At 40.1% G+C, this 22107-nt stretch overlaps 2 protein-coding genes across 6 annotated transcripts in view; both read left to right on the top strand.

Moving 5' to 3' along the window:
• frmpd4 (FERM and PDZ domain containing 4) overlaps positions 1-16375 on the top strand; it is a 32658-nt gene extending 16283 nt beyond the window's left edge. For 3 of the 5 annotated variants that reach the window (XM_032529609.1, XM_032529610.1, XM_032529614.1), the window contains 15 exons: positions 4802-4962; positions 5238-5358; positions 6417-6462; positions 7286-7390; positions 8527-8634; positions 9037-9168; positions 9701-9820; positions 9951-10087; positions 10375-10501; positions 11158-11247; positions 11336-11518; positions 11700-11823; positions 11910-12902; positions 13463-14671; positions 15058-16375. In XM_032529609.1, the coding sequence (XP_032385500.1) occupies positions 4802-4962; positions 5238-5358; positions 6417-6462; positions 7286-7390; positions 8527-8634; positions 9037-9168; positions 9701-9820; positions 9951-10087; positions 10375-10501; positions 11158-11247; positions 11336-11518; positions 11700-11823; positions 11910-12902; positions 13463-14671; positions 15058-16292 (4891 nt within the window). In that variant the 3' untranslated portion in view covers positions 16293-16375. The remainder of the gene's footprint in view (positions 1-4801; positions 4963-5237; positions 5359-6416; positions 6463-7285; positions 7391-8526; positions 8635-9036; positions 9169-9700; positions 9821-9950; positions 10088-10374; positions 10502-11157; positions 11248-11335; positions 11519-11699; positions 11824-11909; positions 12903-13462; positions 14672-15057) is intronic. The other 2 variants (XM_032529611.1, XM_032529612.1) reach the window with 1 other exon arrangement.
• A 1739-nt stretch (positions 16376-18114) lies between these two features.
• On the top strand, positions 18115-22030 carry tlr7 (toll-like receptor 7). Its single transcript, XM_032529615.1, has 2 exons — positions 18115-18525; positions 18818-22030. Exons 1-2 carry the CDS (start codon positions 18511-18513, stop codon positions 21968-21970), a joined length of 3168 nt encoding a protein of 1055 aa, XP_032385506.1. The 5' UTR covers positions 18115-18510; the 3' UTR covers positions 21971-22030.
• The last annotated feature ends 77 nt before the right edge of the window (positions 22031-22107 follow it).

The raw sequence follows: 22107 nt of genomic DNA, 5'->3' as shown, positions 1-22107 counted from the left end.
GCAAAGTGATGGAGTTCACTGTGCGGTAATTGTTGAGTTGTCGTCAGGGATGGATCGGCACCAAAGATTGGCCCTGGGATTTTGGCCCAGACCGAGCCACAACATAAGATCACAAATACCACCCGTCCTTGTGCTCCTCTGAATATGTGTACCAACTCCTACTCCTCAAAACTAATAATGCCATGTAATGAGTAAGCAAGAATCAGTGAGAGTTGGCACAAAAAATACTTCAATATACTTGACATATATGTATACATATATGTATATATATGTATACATATGTATGTATATATATATATATATATATATATATATATATATATATATATATATATGTATATATATACTATATATATGTATACATATGTATGTATATATATATATAAAATAATGATAATTTCACAACTGAAGAGGCCCTGTGCTTTAATTTGAAGAGGTCTATCATGCGTTAGCGCCACTTCACGGCTAGCTGCTGCTGTAGTGGCATGTTCAGCGCTTTGGATGTTGTTGTTCCTGTCTGTATCCTAAACAGTAGCCATAAAAAGTTTGTCATCTTTGGCAATGTTGCCAAATACTTATTGGCGTCTTCATCTTTTTCTTTTATTTGAGCCGTTTGGGTAACTTTGTTTCATTTTCCCATTTAGACTTGTCTTGCTTTGTTTCTGTTTGTGTACTTCCCAGTTCTGTTGTCACTGCGTTTACTTTTCGCACCTCGCACTGTTACGGACTAGTCCATTGCATTGTGAAAGTAGGGGGAGTATGTTTAGTGAAAGAAAACCAAGCCTAAACTAAAGTGTTTTAGGCCAGCACAGTGTCAATTGAAAAACAATGGGATACCGATATTAGGCCTACCAATGTTATGGGCCGGTTCATGGGCTGGACACTTTTTTTTTTAAAAAGATGTGTCGGCGGTCGGCAAAAAAAGCATATCGGCCCACTGGGAAAGTGCCAGATGGCCAGTCCACCTTTGGTTTTTGTAAAATGACTGTCAAAATACCAAAACATACTCCCTGTTTTAATGTTGGGGTGACAAGAGTGAGAAAAAATGTGTTATGTTATGAGGCGTTAGAATCAACTATATTTTTCAAAGAAATCGGGGTAGAAAAAGATAAACACGGCAGTGCCCTGCGGGCAGACCAGCAACCTGTATCTCAAACAGATGTTTAACTCATACATTTGGAAAACACTTTTATTATTTAAATGTCTGTCACAGTTAAAAAGGGTTAGTAAATGCAACAATTAATAATGCATTTAATATCGCTGATGTGGGTGTGTTATAAATATTTGCCTATCTCCGTTATTATCTTGACACCCTCTGGATCTCTTTAATATTTCACTGACATGATATGAGAAGCATATCATATAGTAAAGTCAAAGGCGGTAATACGGGAATATTAAGCAGTGCCTGAAATAATACAGGTAGTAAAGTTCTTTATTTGTTTATTTATTTATTGAGTATGTATGTACATGTCAATAGCATTTCCCATCCTCACATTTTCATGCAATCCTGTTCAATTATACAACACATCCCCTGTCGCATTCATGTCAGAGAAATAAAACAACACATTTAAGGGCTAATTGTTATTTTTACACAGGGAAATGTGTTACATAGGCTGCCCATGGAAACTTATTTGTACTTAAGATGACAGATTGAGTGTTTTCTTCGTTGACCCCAGGACCACTCAGCTCATTATTTTCAATTATCTCCACCTTTTTGGTCTTTTTTCCGCAGGCTTGGCACACACGGTCTTTCTGTCGGCCCATATTACTACTGTACCACACCGCTGCAACTAGACGCTTCTGTGTTGATTTAGCAAATAAATCAATTCATTCTATAATGGATGTGCAAAACTGGTTTTAAACAACTTTGAAATGGAACTATTTATGCCTTCCTTTCATATAGTCACAATGTGTGCACGTAGTGTGCACGACGAGTATTTGTGTGTTGGTGTGAGAAGGAGGGAGCATTTTGTGATGTTTTTATGTGATGATGCGGTCAGTTATTGTGGTAAACGTCATTAATGTTGTGACATTGTAGATCCAGCGATCAAACACTTCAAAGACTTAAGCTAAATTTAGCCTTTAGCTCCATGGTAGCCATTTTTAAAAGCCCTTTATACAGACTTTTACAATAGAAGTTAGCGCAAAGACTTGCCGAATTACAATGCTGGTTGACAAAGTTTGTTGAGTACCTACATTGTTATTCCTTTTTTTACAGGTGAAATTGTAGTTTCTTGATTTTTTGAAAGTTTTCTCTTTTAATTCTTAAAAAAGAATTTGGTTCTGAAGAAAGGGTTGTCCACAAAAAAAGTATGTATAAACAGTCTAAAGTCAAATATATCTGCCTCAAACACGGCACTCCACTTCAACATTTGTATGTGGAAAGGAAGGAAGATGTGATTTTATCTCTTAATTACACTTTAATGCATGTGTTACCAAACCACCATCAATGGAAGACTTAATTGGACGGGAACTGGAAGACATGATTTTTAATTGAAACAAAGAGGATAATATCTTAATTGCAAATACATGTATTAGTTGTGGCCTCTGCATAGTACTCACACGGCACTTACTAATTAAGGTTGTGTGTTTTATGGTCTAAATTGAATCAGTAGCGCATTACTTTTGAGGCATTTGTTTAATTAACATAAAAACGAGATTGTCAGCATCCGTGTGCCAGCAGGTCAGATTTGACACAACATCTGCTGGATTCTTTTAGAACACAAAGATAAATTTCTTACAGTTCAAACAACCTATTTCATGAAGATGTGTTTACTACTTACCATTTGTCATTGTGGTACACCAACATCCCTTCAACTTTAAGAGCATATCAGCCCTCAAAATATTTGTATCTTACATCAGCCTATTAGACATCAGGCTTTTGTTCAGCTTGAAAAGAAAGCGGCTTATTGTTGTGGAACCAAAAGAGGAGACAATTTGGTTCATTAAGAGCATCTTTGGCAGAAATCAGTTGTTTAACACTATTTAGATGGTTAATTTTAAAGCTAAGCAAAGTCTCTTCCCAACTATAGCTATGTAATGTAGAACTCTTCACCCCACTACAAACATTAAAGGCCCATTTTTACTACAATTGGCTATAAAGTCAATGTTCACATTGTTAAAAAATTGATCCTACATTATTTTCTTTTGGATTAGGGTTACTTTGAGGGCTGTGCTTCTTTTTTTATTATTTCAAGTCTTAGTTCTCTGTAAAGGTGGATGTGAGAGCATCACTGAGATTGGGTTCACTTAGGCATGATGTATAGGCATGATGTATGTTCACTTCAGGACTGCCATTTCCACTTTCTGTCATCTTCTGTAATCTGTTTAGCAGCTACAGTTCACATCCTAATGACAGATCATATATTCATGATGTATTTCTGGTTTATAGCTCTGGGAGGAAATTGTTAAATCCTCATCTCAGTCTAAATCTCAGATCACTTAGCTTTGAACATCTTGTTGAATCTGTTTTTTTCCCCTCCTGGTATCGGGATTGCGATTGACAGATCTCTCTGTGTCTTTGTGCAATGAAAGATTAATTGTTAGTATTTAGTGGTGAATAGTACATGTGTCAAGAATAACTGTGAATCACACACTATCTGCCCCTGTCTTAAATTAACCAACAGTGTTGGCACCATACGGAGCTGCTGCTGCAGTTTTTGCAGCCAGAGAAAGTGGAGAAACACTGTAAAATCTCTAATCACAGATTATTTGAAAGCTACATACAGTTTGTTCATCATCTTGTTAGCTAGAGGAGAGAAAAATAATTATGGTGCAAGTACGAAGTAAAGTGCACTGATCAGGGTGACTGAAGGAAACGGTCAAATAAGGTACAAACCATACAGTCCTGGTTTGCGGCCAGCAATTAATGACAAGATTCAAGATAGCAAATCTCAAACTCAGGCAAGCAGAAGGATTTACACATTCACACTCACACCATACCTGTCCTGCATCTTTACTGGTGTGGCAAGGCACAAGCCTATTCTGAAGTACAACCGTACGAGTACTACAGAAAACTGTAACTGCTCCTTGGTAAATTTACACAGTGGATATCTGCAATGTGAGAATAAAAACAATGGAGCTTGGTTACCAGCACCCACTTGTTCTATTTTTGCAGTATTGCACTAGTTCCTTATTTCAAAACCGTATCTCGCATCTTGTCTTGAAACATTTGGGATTTAGGTAAAGGTAAAAAAGATAAGCAACTATCTCTATAAAGTTAGCAGTTGCGTTAATTGCTGTCCCCTTTATGTAAACTTTAAAAAACTTTCTCCAGTCTGAGCTGCAGTTTGATTGTCTCCAGGGGGGATTTTTGTTAGTGTATACATATATATATATATATATATATATATATATATATATATATATATATATATATATACATGTATATTGGGGTGGGACTCACCAGAGGCCTCACAATAAGAGATCATCGCAATACTTGTCTAACGAAACTGAGATAAAAACAATTTTTCCCGATTTCAAATTATGTACTTTTGGGTACATAATTTAAAATTGGGAAAAATTTAAAGTTGGAAAACAGTGATAAATTGCAATTAATCGCAGAATATTGCAATATTTTTTAAATCGCAACAATATTGTACCAATATTCAAAATCAAATATATTGCTCATTTGGTTTAATGACCGAATACATTAGCAATGGCATTTTTTGAAACTATGAAACGTTTATGAAAATTTTACATTTCTGTTTTACACTCACAGTGGCTTCAGTGATTTACAATGTAACAAACGCAACCAGTAGTGTTGACAAAAACAGGATATATCCTTTTATTCTTCCTACAGCCACGTCTCCCAGAGCAGCTCCCTGGAGGAGGTTTGTCTGGACGGGGACAAGTTTGTGTCACAAGCGCCCCGGAAGGTGGAGATGAGACGAGATCCAGTGCTTGGCTTTGGATTTGTGGCAGGCAGTGAGAAACCTGTGGTGGTCCGGTCAGTCACACCAGGTAAAGTGCCAAAGCTCTACTGTGTGATCTAATACAGCAGTGACTCATTATCAAGATATTCCTCAAAGCAGACAAAATCCTCCAAAAAAGTAGCCAGAAAGGAGAGAGTATAAACCCACACAGGCTGTAGTTTATGTGGATGATTCATTGATTTCAACAGGGCTCAATGAGTAAGCAGTCATTAGAGCGTTGAGCCACAAGAAAGAAAATCAAGAAAAATGGCATGACTGTGCACAACGTGTACTACTTAACTCTTCTTTGGTGTTTGTTGACAGGGGGTCCATCAGAAGGCAAGCTGATCCCAGGAGATGAGATCATCATGATTAATGATGAGCCAGTCACTTCAGCACCCAGGGAGAGGGTTATTGACCTTGTCAGGTATGACAACACATTAAGGTGAGATGCCATTTGCCTGCTGTTGAACCTGTTGTTAGTAATTGTATAGCGCCCATAGAAAGTATTGACGCTTTTTGGATGTCTTCATGTTTTATTGTTTTGCTTTGTTAAATCAAAGTAGATTTAATGTTATTGTTTTATACACTGATTAACTGATTATCTTTTTACTAAGTGACCTTAATTAATTACAAATATAAAATATTGTTTTCACACGACAGGACACACCTAAATCCTCATTGTTGCAGCAAATTAGTTTTTTTTATAAGTTAAACATGTGCTGTCAAAATGCATCTTTTTGTGGAATTGCTGAATCAGTATTGTAAAGTACACCATGACAACAAAGGATCATTTCAAGCAGCTTAGAAAATGGGTGTCAAAAAGGCACGTTACGTCAATGAGTCAATGCGGTAAAACAATAAAACATGAAAATTTCCAAGGAAGGTGAATACTTTATTTAGGCACTGCAGTTCACTTTTGTGAACAATGTAAGTAATCAAACTACTTCTCTCTTACAGTTTACGGACATATTGTAGATGGCCACAATACCTATATCCTATACCTATGTCCAGAATAATCATTCTATTTAAAAAACAAATATTTTGGCTGAGCAGATGTGGTACATTATGTGATGTGTAGCCACCTGCTCCATTCACCATGATGATGTTTTTTCATGCGTCTCATTAAATTAATATCACTGACACAGCTAAGTGGCTGGCTGTGAGCGCTTGGTCCTCGTACGACCTGTGCGGCAGCCTGTCAACAGTACATTAGTACAGGGAAACGTGCCCATACGGTCACTCCTTCGTGGCCCATGTGGACTTGTATGGCCTCAGTCTCTGCAGTGAAAACTCTGCACTACGGAGGCAAGACAAGCTGCCAGGAGCATCACTGGGACACAATGGTCCTTGTGCTACCGTCCACCATGATGTCTTAAAAATAACAGTAACTGGAAAAAAAACCAAAATGAATTCAGATTTCACTTAACCACATTATTTTGTTTTGTTTAAATCTTTTATGAAATAAAACATGCTTTATTTAACATGTTTTGTGTCTTGCAGGAGTTGCAAGGAGTCCATATTGTTGAGCGTTATTCAGCCGTACCCTGTAAGTTTCTCCATTCCCTATGAATGAAATCAAGTACATTCCAATAGACTGTTTGCATCTGATTATTTTGTTGACTCTGTGAAAGCAAGCCATTAATCATGCCATATGTTTGTGCTGGCATTGTATCAGTGAGGCCTTAACTGAGTGTTAGAGCCCTGCTAACTCAAAGGGAGTCCAATTGCTGCAGTCTTTCCAAGTCTACTCATGTTTTAGCGTCAGATCCTCACAAGACCTCATGAACCTGCCACATCAAAAATGACTGGAATCAAGGACCAAATGGTTGTAAATGCACAGTGCCAGGAGCATAGATCTGGCCTTTGTTTACAGTTAACATAATAAGTCAGTGAAAATGAACGAATTATGCTTAAAGTCCCTCCAGAAGTCTGTACACATAGAAAACACCACGAATGCTGTGTCTTTTTCAGTTCATTGTGGATTTCACATAATCAGTTTGTTTAGTAGAGGCTCATTCTGACAAGTGTTAAGTCTTTATTAAAACAGCCACTTGACATGTTGAAAGCAGATCTGATATGCAGGAAGAAAAAAAAAAGATGCATGTAGTATTCCACAATACTAAGAGGACAAAGCAACTTGTATCATCCAGCCTGTGATTGCTTTGGTTTATGAGGCAGCCTCAATGACACGCCGGCCCTTACACAGAGCCTCTCTAATTGCATCAGCACTGAGTGGAGAAATGGGAGGTTGTCATGTTTCAAGAAGGGAACATGCCCTTGAATTGTGTGGAGCTGAAAAAAATGCATGACTCATAAAGAAAGTGATTGTCCTTTAAATCCATTTTCTTGTCTTTCTTTCCCTCCAAAAGTCACCCAAATCGGCGTTCATCAGCGCAGCCAAAAAGGCCAAGTTAAAGACTAATCCTGTTAAGGTCCGCTTCGCTGAGGAGGTCATCATCAATGGCCAAGTCCCCGTAAGTCACACTGGACACTGATTCATTCTGTACACATCAAAGTTCTGAAAAGGAGACGACAGCGCCAGACTTGAACTCTAAAAGTGGGGATAGAGCAGAGTAAATATGTCAGATATCACTAATGGAAAATGAAGACACGCATGAGAAAGAAATGTATCTTGTCCTTATACATGTTTTCATCATTGGAATGAAATAGTGAGCATGTGGGTATGAGCCACAGAAAAAGGGGGACGCTCACAGAGGGCTTCCCCAATTGGTTGGATGTATCACACAGACAAGAGACTTTTTAGAGAGCAACCACAAAGTAAGGAGACTACGAGGTAGTCATATCCTCTGAGTTAAAAGAGTAGCATCATACATAAATCCAGAAAGTGGTTATTAAAGAAGATGCATCCGTGTGTTACTTTGTGCTACTTTCACTTCAATTTTGGCCTAACAAAAAATGTCATGGAGTTTAAATTAAAAGGGGAAAACATATGTGTTTGAAAAAATAGTTTTACATTTTGGGAAATATGCTAATTACCTTTTTCTGCTGAGAATTAGATAAGAGAACATATACCACCAAATACCAGAATAGATACCCCTCTCATACAGTATCTGTTTAATATGGAGCTACAGTCAGGAGAGCTGAGTTTAGCAGACAAACTGGAAGCAGGGGGAAACAGCTTGCCTGGATCTGTCCAACAGTAATACAAAAATCTGCCAATTGCAACAATTAAAGCTCATTAACTAAAATTCTATATGAGATTTATTTAAACCGTAAACATATTGTACAAAAAAGGCATATTGTGGTGCTAAGCTAAATTAACCATTTACTGGTTGTAGCTTCAAAATTACCAGATGGAAATGAGAGTGTATTTCAGCAAGTAAGTAATTAAGGGTATTCCCCAAAATGTGAAACTATTCATTTAATTTTCCCCAGAGTTACATCACTATTGATTTCTTGAATGTGAAATAATTTTCCCTAGGGGTCTTCCAATTACAGACTTTTCCTCCAATACATCAAATGACTTGGGAACAACTGACCAAGTCAATTGATGGCATATTTACAGAAATGTTAATGAATGTGCACTGTCCATAAAAATAAATAAATATATGAAATGAATGAAAATGAATGATTGCTATTCCATCCTCAGGAAACGGTGAAGGACAACTCCCTTCTCTTTATGCCAAATGTTTTGAAGGTGTACCTGGAGAACGGGCAGACTAAATCATTTAAATTTGACAGCAGCACATCCATTAAGGTAGGTCCCATAAAGAACCTTGCTTCACTGCGAATAGCTGTTGTGTAATCTGAAGTGTTGTCCAGTTTGAATGTTGAATGTGATTTAGAGTTGCACCGCACATAATAAAGTGCAAACGTCCATCTTCACTAAAGCCTTCAGAACCTTGTGAACTGAAATTATTATTAAAACAAAATGTTTAAGGGAATTGTGTAGAAGGGAGAACTTGGTCAGCAATACACATGTCCTTTGTTTTGTTTTTTCTATTGCAGTTAAAATTCTGACTGTATGTTCAGTTCATGTTTCTATGTGTTTTTAGCTGTGAAAATTAAATATGGCTTTGGCATTGAGCTGAGCACAAGCAGGCTGCTGCATCTGCACGGTTCTCATAATGTATTAACTATGACTTTGTCTGTGTGAAAGGATGTCATTTTGACCCTGCAAGAAAAGCTATCCATTAAAAGCATTGAGCACTTTTCTCTGATGCTGGAACAAAGAGCTGAGGGGTCGGCCAGCAAACTCATGCTGCTGCATGAGCAGGAGATGCTAACTCAGGTGAGACAGCTCTCTATCGGGTGCTCCTTAACAGGAGAGGCAGTTAAATAATAGACCTGATGACAAAACAGAGGGAGGATAGCACCCTTGTCATCAGTATTCAGCCAAGAATTGTTTTGTATTCATGCTGTTGTACAACAGGAGCAAAACTGCAGGCCTTGTTTGACATTTTGGGAAATATGCTTATTCACTTGGTTGCCAAAAATTAGAGAAGACACCTCTGACATACATCTCTGAAATACTCCCTATTTTTTGTGTAAGAGATTAGTGATTTAGATGTGCTAGTAGATGGATTTATTTACCTCTAGACAGAGATATTAGTCTCTAACAAATCCTCAACGCCCTGTTAAAATTGTTTATTAATCTTGACAAACATGATTCAAGTTAACGTCAAATGTTGCATTTAGTGCACCATCACTGTTCTTCTCATAAAGAAAATCCTAAAACCTGTGTAAGCTCTTGTTATTAGAAATGTTGCAGACAGAAACACTCAACTAATGGGTCCCTCATTGTCTTCTGACTTGGGCTCTAGGTGACACAGAGGCCAGGGTCAAACAAGATGAAGTGCTTTTTTCGCATCACTTTTGTCCCAAAGGATCCCGTGGACCTGCTTAGGAGAGACGCAGTAGCATTTGAGTACCTATATGTTCAGGTGAATATCACCATATGTAGCAGCATATGGGTAACACATACAGAGTAGTTTATGGTGAAAGTTTGCAATTAATGATAAGAAGGAGTAACTTCAGTGTAACCTCCTGTCCTCTCCCTCTCGTGTCCACCAGAGCTGTAATGATGTGGTGTTGGAGAGATTTGGGTCAGAGCTGAAATACGACACAGCTCTCCATCTGGCTGCCCTGCAAATGTACATTCTAACCATCAATACCAAGCAGTCCCAGAAAGTTTCCCTCAAGTATATTGAGTAAGTAGATTGGATTTCACACAGCACCATGTAAATATATAGAGTCATTTTGTTTTTGGGTCACTAAGTCCAGAATACTCTCATTCAATGAAACAAGGTATTGTTTATTACTGCAATGCCATGAGATACATTCCTGCTTGTTAGTTAATGATTCTGATTGTACCCTGTCACTTAATCAATTCCCCTTCACCTCTGGGTGAAAAATCAATCACCGGTCAAGAGTGATGACTTGTCTGTTTTTCATAGTGATTGAGCTGCAATCTCTAATCTTTATGAATTGTCTGCAGGAAGGAGTGGGGTCTGGCGTTGTTCCTGCCTCCGGCAGTGCTGTCTAGCATGAAAGAGAAGAACATCAAAAAAGCCCTCACTCACATCCTCAAAACCAATCAGAACCTGGTGCCCCCTGGTAAAAAGGTAGAGTATTGTTACGTGAGGGTTCAAAGTGTGGTGGTGGATCACTCTTTATGGGAGTAAACAGTGAGATGGAGATGGATAATTTTCTCAGTACCATACTTTTACTGAACACACATCATAACAACCACACTACCTCGTTCCCCCTCTTCCACGTGACTACCCTAACCAATCAGAAACAAGAACTTGAACCGAGGTAAATGTGAGGAAATCAAAGAGGCAGATTTAACAGAAAATTCTAACTGATAAATATGTAAACATTTAAACATATAACTAATAATTGTGTAACACAAATATTTAAATGATTAACTGACTAAAACAATGTAAATACATTTCTAATAAATAAACTCAAATATAAATTACATTAAATTCTGAGCCTTGCAACTTTCCAAATATAAATTAACTCCACTTCTAGACCTTACGGTATGCTACCTCTTCCTTTTTTCTCTCTTCCTCTCTCTCTATCTCTGTGTCTGTACAGACAGTCTCACAATTTTTCTCTTTGCCAGTTTCAAAATAATGGTGCTGGGTGTTTGCTTGAACAGACAGTCTTGAACCTTTTTCCTTTTTTTGAACGTTACAATCTGCTGTAAATACCTCATTGCAGTAATTTGAGCTTGTGTCTCATGCTATGTGTCTTGTTTCCTCCCCCATTCCAGCTGACTGCCCTGCAGGCTAAGGTCCATTATCTGAAGTATCTCAGCGATTTGAGGCTGTATGGAGGACGAGTTTTTAAATCCATACTAATTGTGAGTGAAACCACTTTTTCACCTTTAATGCATCCAGTGTGTGACACAAAGTGATACATGTGCTGCCTCTCTCTTCCCCTTTTCACAGCAAGGCGAGAAGCACACAGAAGTGACATTGCTGGTGGGGCCCAAATACGGTATCAGCCATGTGATTAATACTAAAACAAACCTGGTGGCACTTCTGGCTGATTTCAGTCATGTCAATCGCATTGAGATGTATACGGAAGATGAGAACAGGGTTAGAGTGGAACTACATGTTCTGGATGTGAAGGTGAACAAATCCTCATATTTAAAAAAATAAAAGCATGTGCTGACTGGTTTTGTGAATATTTTCTATGGTTTCACCCTAACAACATTAAGTCTGCTCAGCGGATATTACAAAGTTATTCTGCAGCCCCGCTTTCCCATTTATTTTGCATTCATTGTCATCTGCTTATCTGCATCTTTCACAGCCCATCACTCTCTTAATGGAGTCTGTTGATGCAATGAATCTGGCCTGTTTGACTGCTGGCTACTACAGATTACTGGTGGACTCTCGGCGCTCCATCTTCAATGTGGCTCAAAACACAGAAACAAGTAAGTCTGAAACAATTACAAAATGACTCATCAGAAAGTGTTGTGTTTAAATAAGTCCTGTTTCATCTTTTGCTTCCTCTTTGCAGGCCATGCAGCAAAGGTTAAGCAGACCTACCAGGCCATTGAGTGTACCTACAGCACACCCCATAAAGGATTTGAAGACAGAAACAACCAGAGATGCAACCAAGATTATTCTGACCAGGAGTGTGAATACCTCCAGCACGGGAGATTTGAAGGCCAGCGAGTCTACATTACTGAGATCCACCAACCCCAACACTCAATGCACATGGCAGAGAGGGCAGAGTGCTGCGGAATCCCCTGCTCCCAAACTTACCTCAACGTCCCCAGGCCCAAACCCCAAGACTCCTCCAGGAATGCAAAGGTCTCCTTCATATTTGGAGATCCTCCCTTAGACAGTGTAAACCCCCAAAATCTGGGCTACCACAGACTGATGGATGAGAGCCCAGAGATGTTAGACAATCACAGCCACATGTATAGGCGTCTCGAGGACGACTATAAGATGATGGATGCCATAGAAGACGGGGATGGGGATGGTTATCAGTACGCCACCAAAATCTTTGGTCCTACTGAATGTATCGAGGAGCCGCTGCTGCACGACATCTGCTACGCAGACACAACAGATGACGCAGAGGATGAAGATGACATCAGCTGTGAGGAGGACATGGTGATGAGTGACATTGACAAGCCTATGTTACTCTCACTCTCAGGGTCCAGCGATGACATCATTGACCTGACCTCCCTCCCTCCCCCACCGGACGGTAATGACGAGGAGGACAATGACGTACTGCTGCACTCTCTTAACCTGGCAATAGCTGCTCCTCCTCCTGGCTTCAGGGACAGCTCTGACGAGGAGGAGCAGCAGCAGGGGGCCCAGGGGGGCATTCGGGCCCAGGAGGCCTGCAATGATATCCCAGTGTCTCTTATAGATTCAGTGCCCGCCCTCGGAGCAGAAGGCCACGGTGAGCCTCTGAACGATGCAGTGGTGTCCACCTTACAGGCACTCGAGGCCCTCGCTGCGTCTGAGGAACAGAGTCCGGCACAGTCCGAGAGTAGCACAGGTTCTCCTTACACTATTGTAACGTTCATCCATTGACACCGCACATGTTCCAGCCATTCACTTTTGATTTGTCATTGTTGATTTTTTTTCAATAAAGCCCATTTTGTCCTCTGTTTCATTTGTGTATTTCTTTATATGATTGTGTTCATTACAGTTCATTTATTTTTGTCATGATTTGTTGTTGTTTTGTGGATCATTTTGTTTGTTTTTCTCATTTGCACACTGCACAACATTTGCTAATATATATTAATATTATATTATATAAGATATAATATAATATTAAACAGCCACCCATAGTATGCTAATTGTAATTATTTGACTGTTCTCTATTAATATTTTATAGATGCCTTCATTTTATTGTAGTCTTAAGTGCTTATTATGTATTGATTTATATTTATTACTGTCTTTGTTATTCCAAAGTAATCATTCACTCCGCATTCCTCTCCATCCATGCTGAATTGCATTAGCTTTCACCATATTTCACTCATCCCCTAATCTGTGATATTTCTCATGCCTCAGATGAAGTTTTCAATTAATTGTTTGTCTTTCTGTGGTACACAGGTGTAGAAATATCTCGAGCATTTAGTCCTGAGTCCTCCGATTCTGGCAACGAGACAAATTCCTCTGAGATGACGGAGAGCTCCGAGCTAGCCGCTGCTCAAAGACACTCAGAGAACCACCTGAGGATGCATGTAGCCATGATAGAGGGTTACCATGCTGTGAACGAAGAAAAGACAGAGGTCGCTGCACCTAGCAATTGTGGTGCTGGAGCTGTGCAGTATAACACTCAGGGGCATCAGGATGAGGAGGCTAAATCGTCTGCTGTTGCCTCCTCCCAGATTTTTCACTCCAATGGCGGTGAGATGGAACCAGAGACAATGGAAATAAAATCAGTCAGCGAATACTTCACTAAGATGCACATGGGCTCTGTAATGAGCAGGCAGAAAGGGAAACAGAGGGTGGCAGAGAGCAGAATGCAAGGAGTTACCTGTGAATCCTCTGACAGATCTCACATGACTTCTCACGACTCAGCTAGAGAGGAGGCCCCTCATCTTGTTGGGAAGTATAACGCTTTCACTGTGAGAGATTCGTACTACATGAATCAACTTGATCTGGGTCGAACTCACTTTAAAGACAGGCATCAAAAATGGCAGCAGAGAGGGCCTGGAAACAAAATGGCAGAAAATCTATCTATGGATGGTGTGACTGACTCACAGGCTTCCCACGCAGACAGGTTGACAGTAAAGGAAGAGAAACAGGACTCAGATGAAAGAAGCCAACAGTTAAATGCTCATCTCCACTCTCCGTCCAAAGTGCCTGCCCTTGCAAAAGAAGATGCCACTTCACAGGACAATGAGCAGCAGCAAATTAAGATTCCACCATTGGATCATGACGTCACACGGTTATATGAATACCACGTGAGCAAGCGCATGTCATCGATACAGAGTGAAGGCGTTAATTCTCTCCAGAGCTCGCAGTGTTCCTCCATAGACGCCGGTTGTAGCACAGGCAGCAGCAGCTGTGTCACCCCCATGGATTCTCCTCTTTGTGCCACAGACAACATGCATGTACTGTCAGAGTCCTCGCTCAAGGGGCTGAGTTATGTAACTGCTGAGGAAAAACAGTATGGGCCACAAGGTCAGGGGAGGGTTGGACAGCCCTTAGACCCCACCCTGCTGAGGAAGATCCACGCAGCTACCAGTGCTGAGCCTGGGTTCGGGATTACTCGAGATAACAGTCATCGGAAGCCCAAGATAAAAGAAACCACAGGTAAAACTAAAACAGAGGGTGCTCTCTCATATCTGTGTTTGTGAAAGTGCATGAAAGGAACAAAAGGGACATTTCCCTCATTGTAAGCAAATAAGGGAAGGAATACATTTTAAATCATCACTCAGTTCACGGAAATTTAAAAAAAAAATGTTTCTTATTCTCTTTCAACTGAAACAAAAAAGAGTTTTCTGAAAATTTCACTTTTTTTAGTTTCCATCTATTTGACCCTTTAGGAATTAACAATTAAGATGCATATAATCATTTCTGTAAACCTAGTACATATAAGTATGCATTTTTTTATTATGATTGTTATTATTAAAGATGAATACATGCTGTCAGGGAGATGCTTAACAGTTCTCTTTGTTTTCCTACTACCCCTAGTGTAGCTTGCACACAGCTGAAGAAGGTTGGGGAAGAGTCATCTTTAGCTCTCTGTAATGAGACCAATACCACCACCACAACCACATTACCATCATCATTAAGAAGTAGCACAGAGCCCAGAGGGCTAACACAGGCCAGCCCCGAGCCCGACCCACACACCCTGGTTTCCACCTCAAGCGGATCTTTATGTGAGCCTAAAACAAGCAGCATCAGGAAGCCATGCAGGGACCGGATGCTCAGGAGAAGCTGGAGCACCATAATGCCAAATTCCAGGAGTTTAGAAGCACTGATAGAGAAGACCAGAGCCACACTTACAGGGAGGAGTAATGGTCAGAATTTTCAGACTCAAGATCCGCCCAAAGTACAGAAGATATTCTCTGCCAAAACCTTGCCCAAGAGCTTGTCCCAAGGTTCAGTCGCAACTAATTTGTCTGGTAGAAGGCAGTTAAGAGAAGCCTCCCAGCTGCCAGAGTCAACAGCGCCAAGTGATGTAGGTACGTGGAGATGCCATGGGCCGTTCAGACACTGCTTCCTGCGGAGAAAGAAAAACACTGATGGTGATGATGAAGACAGAGAGATGCACTCACATGCTTTGTTTTCTGTCAGCTCAGTTTCTTTCAACCACAAGAAAAAAACAGTCTTGAGAGCTGTCTGTGAAGCAGAGCAGAGTAACATAAATGCAGCTACAAATGACATGAGCCTCGAAGCAAGGCTAGCTCGTGTAAATTCAATGAAGGGTAAAACCTACAGCCTTCATACAGGGTTCGCACTTACACGTAAGGATGCCTTAGAGATGGCCAGTGTGTTGCGTTCCAGTGTCGGTGACTGGTCCAGAGGGGCGAGACGAGAGGTCAACAAGGCTGATATGGATAACTTCTCCCAGCTGCTTTTCATGCAGGCAAAAGTGCTGAGCAGCGCCTGCAGTCAGATGGGTGTAGAGTACAGCAGCCCAGAGGAGTTACTGCTCACTCTGACGCACAGCTTCCACACACTCTGCTGCCTAACGCAGGCCTGCATGTCACTGGTGGAAGGCCTGAGCACTGAAGGAGAGCAGCGTGAGGTGGTAGCCAAGGTGGACGAGGTAGTCATGAACTACGTGTGTCTGCTGAAAGCTGCTGAGGCAGCTTTGGGAAGCTCCCCCAGTGACCAAAGTGTGAATGCATTGACACATCACTCTGCCTCCATGTCTGCTATTATAAATGCACTAACTCACTCACTGAAAACACTGCTCAATAAATAAACTGTTGTTATTTTGTCCTGATTATTGATTTTAAAGCCATACATAAGAGACATGGGTTCTACAACCAATGTGAACTGCTGTGACAACAACCTTGCCTTGTGTATACAATATTTTATTATGTAAAGAAAAATTACAACTATATGAATTATTAAAGTTTTGAATAGATTATATTAAGGCCTCTATGAAGAAGAATATGACCCTCCTCTCAAATATATTATCTAATATTATATAATGGGGATTATTTTCAAGATTTATTGGTTATATTAGGGGGTTAATATTTAGATTATAACTTGTAACTGTATCTTATTTATACATTGTAATAATATACATTGTGTTGAAGAAATGCATACAGCTCTACACAACTGCGCAGGACAGGACATGATCAATCAAGTAACACATGACTTTTTCATTGGCTGGATTCACCTTTATTTAATGAGTACTTTCCTGTTATTTTTTGTGAACATCATTAAAATGAATAAAACTTTTAAAAAGTCTCCTCAATTTTTTTGGTTCTATTCCGTTAACAAATTTAAATTTGTATGTTATTTTGCAGTGGTACATGCAAATTCATGATCATTAATGCTCTTCTCAGTTGATCTCTGTTGATCTGAAAACAGAATGACTTTTCCAGATTACAGTAAACAAGTTTGCTCCTAAAATTGCATTATTCATACAGAAAACTTTTTGGACCCATGTTTTAGTTAATAACCATGTTCAATAATTCATGTTTTTACCATTTACTCAAGCCTGAGTGGTGTAATGTTTTTTGCATTAATGATGATGGTGGCCCATTTCTCTTATGGGGCCAGAGTGAGTGTTTGCATACTGTTATGTGTACGTAGCACATGCACATGTTGCTCATAAGAGTCTACACCTATGCTAGCAGCTCTGTGAGGCTGTACTGTACTGTGAGCATAACTCTACTGTTTACCAGGCTCACCATCTTAGTTCAGCGTGTTGGAATGCTAACATTTGTTAATTAGCCCAAAACACAAAATACAGATGAGGCTGATGGAAGTACTACATGTTTTGCAGGTATTTGGTCCTAAAGTATTGGACAAATTTAAATGAAAAGTTAGACGATTGTCAAATTATAATTCATTATACCGGGACCGCAAATGCCTGTGCACATTTTCAGTGCAATCCAAAGCTGTTTAAAAGTTCCAGTCTGGACAAAGTGGTGGACCGACAGACAGAGCGACATTGCCATGCTCTGCTGCGAGCATGGCTAAAAAAAAAACTTTGTCATCAGGATTTAGACTTAGAAAACTTTAATGTCCCCGAGAGGCAATTTGTTGTACAGTACAGGCATATTGACACATAATCACAACACAAAAACATTGAACCAGACATCTACAACACTATTTATCTAACACATACATACACACATGAATGAATAGAACACAATAAAAGGAGTATGTTGCAGTTCCCTATTTGGCATTATGTCATAAATAAATGAAATGACTGCATAGTACTTCACATGTATTCCTTATCCAGTCATACCCCTCATTACATGTTGTTTAATTGGATTATTGCCATCATGCCTTTTTTCTAAAGGCAGATCAGGTGGATGCTTTTTCTAAAACCACAGTGTCTATTCCTGCATTGGGTTTCTCAAATAAAGGGCCAAATATACACACATACTGTTTGGACAGATTACGCATTAGAGTGAATGTTGTTATCTCCGCTGTAGAGCCACATCTTAGCTAAAGATTGAGGAAGAATATTCTGCCTGGTGCCAGAATAGCATGTTTACCATGTAAACTGGTAAACCTAAACCTAAGCATAGGTTTCACATTCCCCTATAGGCTAATACAAAAAGAAACTGCTCTTTGTTGTAGCCACTGAACAACCCACACTTCCTCCAGCTGTGCTGTTATACTGCACCATAGATCAAGCAACTATTGTCCTTGACCCCTCCATTCTAAAGGCAACCTCCTTGTAGTGATTTCAGCAGAAAGCACGTTTTCACCATTATATAACAAACACGATCAGTCAAACATTATCAAACACAAATAATATAAGATGGAAGATTTGGATGTGTGTGCTTTATGACGATGGGGAAGTGGTGCTGGCTAATTATACACACAATGGGCTAACCCAGACACCTGTTACTTTCATCTCATCCCCTTAGAGCTGATCATCAATGTTACACTTCTTTCAGTACTCGATCTTACTAACTAAAAGCAGGACCTCTTTTAAATCACTCATGTGAACAATGTTCTTCCATCTGGTGAGTATCATTTATCTTTGTTTGTACACTGCATCCATAAGTATTGAAATGAAGGGTTGGCTTTGATCCAAATGGCTGCAAACTACATGCTGATGGAGGTGGAAAAAATGAAACATTAACTTTTATCAGTTCCTAGTTGCATTACAAAGTAGCATATATGCACATACATTACTCAAAATGTTGATTTTAGCATGTGCTTCTTTCATTATGTGTGTTATCCCAGTAATGTAACTGTATTATTAGCTGTCGACCTGCACACATTTCTCAGTGAACCGCCTGTGTTTCTATACAGATGCATGTGGCACTGCTTGGCCAGTGGTGTGTTCTCACCATATCAACAGCTAGCGTTTCTTATCCCAAAACTCTGCCCTGTGAAGTTAGAGAGACCAACAACGGGAGTGTGGTGACCGTGGACTGCACTGAGAAAAGTCTCAAAGATATCCCGCGTGGCATCCCCAGAGACACTACCAATCTGACGCTCACCATCAACCATATTCCTAAATTGAACTCCACCTCCTTTCATGGTCTGGAGAACTTGACTGAAATAGACATGAGATGCAACTGTGTGCCCATCAAAATCGGGCCCAAGGACCGCATGTGCACAGAGAGTGTGATCATAGAGGAAAACACCTTTTCCAGCCTGAGGAACTTGCGAGCATTGTATCTAGATGGCAATCAACTCTACAGTATTCCTAAAGGCCTCCCTCCAAACCTGATCCTGCTGAGTTTGGAAGTGAATCACATTTTTCAAATTTCATCGGCAAACCTCTCTGAGATTAGAAATATAGAGAGGCTTTACCTCAGTCAAAACTGTTATTATCGTAACCCATGTAATGTTTCCTATGAAATAGAGGATGATGCATTTTTACAGCTTAACAATTTAACGTTGTTATGTCTTAAGTCCAATAACCTATCCTTCATACCACATCAACTACCCACGAGTCTGAAGGAGTTGTACCTCTATAACAACAACATTCAAGAAGTCACTGATGAGGATTTCAAAAACTTAACTAACCTTGAGATTCTAGATGTTAGCGGAAATTGTCCTCGGTGTTACAACGCTCCTTTCCCATGCAATCCGTGCCCAAATAATTCCCCACTTAAAATCAGCAAGACAGCGTTTAAAATGTTGACAAAGCTAAAAACGCTGCGCCTGCACAGTAATTCTCTAACATGTGTGCCATCTGAGTGGTTTGCCAGCACATTAGAGCTAAGAGTTCTTGATCTCTCATCCAACTTTTTAGCAAGAGCGATAGGAGTCACAGACTTTCCACATTTCCTGGGCAAACTGGAAGAACTGGACCTTTCATTTAACTATGAGCTTCAGAGGTACCCTGAAACACTGAGACTGAGCTGCAATTTCTCATCCCTCAAATCCCTTCGAATTCTCAGACTGAAGGGCTTTGTGTTTCAGCAGTTAAAGCCAGAGAGCATTGCTCCTTTAAAACCTCTAACAAACTTGGAGGTTGTGGATCTGGGTACAAACTTTATTAAAATGGCAAACCTTAGTATTCTGATGGAATTAAAAAGCTTTAAAATAATCAGTCTGTCTGACAACAAAATATCATCCCCCTCTGATGGCCAAGATACTGTCGGTTTCTCTGGGGGAGAGCCCTTGTACAGGTCTCCCATGTCGCCTGCAGATCAGTACCAAAGTAAGGAAGTGAGAGAGATTCATTACTTTAGATATGATGAATATGCTCGCAGCTGCAAATACAAAGATAAAGAACTTGGAACGATTACATCCTTTGTCAACAAGAACTGCAGTCAGTTTGGCAAAACCCTGGATGTAAGCAGAAATAACATATTTTTCTTGCATTCAAGATTTCTAAATCTCGGAGAGCTTAGATGCCTGAATCTGTCTGGAAATGCAATGAGCCAAAGTCTGAATGGCTCTGAATTTAGCTATCTGACTAATTTACAATATCTGGACTTCTCTTCAAACCGCCTGGACCTGCTCTACTCCACAGCATTTCAAGAGTTAAAAAGTCTGGTCATCTTGGATATAAGTTACAACAATCACTACTTTGAGTCGGAGGGCTTGACTCATATGCTTAATTTCACAAAAAATTTGAAAAATCTCAAGATATTGCTCATGAACCACAACCAGATCTCTACTTCCACTAACACAGAGCTAGAGAGTGAATCTCTAGAGAGGTTAGAGTTCATAGGTAACCGGTTAGATATGTTGTGGAGGGACGGGGACATTAGGTATGTAAATTACTTCAAGAAATTACATAATCTGACTGTACTTGACATCTCTCATAACAATCTTAATTTCATTCCACAAGAAGTGTTCAGCGGTTTCCCAGACAAACTGTCTGAGCTCTACATCAAAAATAACAAACTTAAAGATAACTCCTTTGATTGGGAGAAACTACAACTTCTAAATTCTTTGCAAGTCTTAGATCTCAGTGGGAACAGCTTAACTACTGTTCCGCCTATGCTGTCAATATGTACCAAATCTCTAAAGAAGCTCCTGTTACATAAAAACCAGATCCTAAAACTCACGCCAGATTTTCTCAAGGATGCCTACAACTTACAATATCTGGATCTTAGTTTTAACCACATACAGCACATTGACAAATCTAGCTTTCCAGATGATGTCGTCAACAAGATGAGAATGCTGCTTCTGCACAAAAACAGATTTGTGTGCACTTGCAACTCTACTTGGTTTGTCACATGGCTCAACAGGACCACAGTGCCAATCCCACGACTGGCCACGGATGTTACCTGCGCTAGCCCAGGGGCACAAAGAGGTCATCCTGTGCTCTCAGTGGACCTGCTGGCCTGCCAGCACAACTACCTGTCGATCATCCTCTATATACTCATGACTTCCCTTGTCCTCAGCTTCCTCACCCTGTCAATCTCCAGCCATCTCTTCCTGTGGGACGTCTGGTACGTCTACCACTTCTGCAGGGCAAAGCTCAAAGGTTATGGCCGCCTGTATTCCCAAAGCTCCACCTATGATGCCTTTGTGATATATGACAAGGAGGATGTGGCGGTAACAGAGTGGGTGATGAAAGAAATGGTTGCTCATCTGGAGGACCATGGAGACTGCCGGCTGACGCTTTGTCTGGAGGAACGGGACTGGATCCCTGGATGCCCCCTGATCGACAACCTCTCCCAGAGCATCCACAACAGCAAGAGGACTGTGTTCATTCTCACCAGCAAATATATAAAAAGTGGCAACTTCAAGACAGCTTTTTACATGGCCCACCAAAGATTAATGGATGAAAAAGATGATGTCATTGTACTGATCTTTCTGGAGAAAGTACCTTGCAACTCAAAGTACCTGAGATTAAGGAAGAGACTGTATAAGCGCTCTGTGATGGAGTGGCCAACAAACCCTCAAGCCCAGTTGTACTTCTGGTTCAGCCTGAGAAGTGTATTGGCAACTGAAAGTCACAAACAATACAACAATCTCTTCAAAGAGACACTGTAAAACAATATACTGTCATACTTACTTCCTTCTTAATTAGAGATGGCACTGAATGTACATCTGTAAATGAGTTGCATTGTGTGAACATCCCACTTGTTAATGTGAGAAAAAGACAACAGATTGTCACATGAATTATTAAT

This window comes from Etheostoma spectabile, chromosome 11 (genome assembly GCF_008692095.1).
Source record: "Etheostoma spectabile isolate EspeVRDwgs_2016 chromosome 11, UIUC_Espe_1.0, whole genome shotgun sequence".
Classification (NCBI taxonomy): domain Eukaryota; kingdom Metazoa; phylum Chordata; class Actinopteri; order Perciformes; family Percidae; genus Etheostoma; species Etheostoma spectabile.
This window is presented reverse-complemented; position numbering and strand designations above follow the sequence as displayed.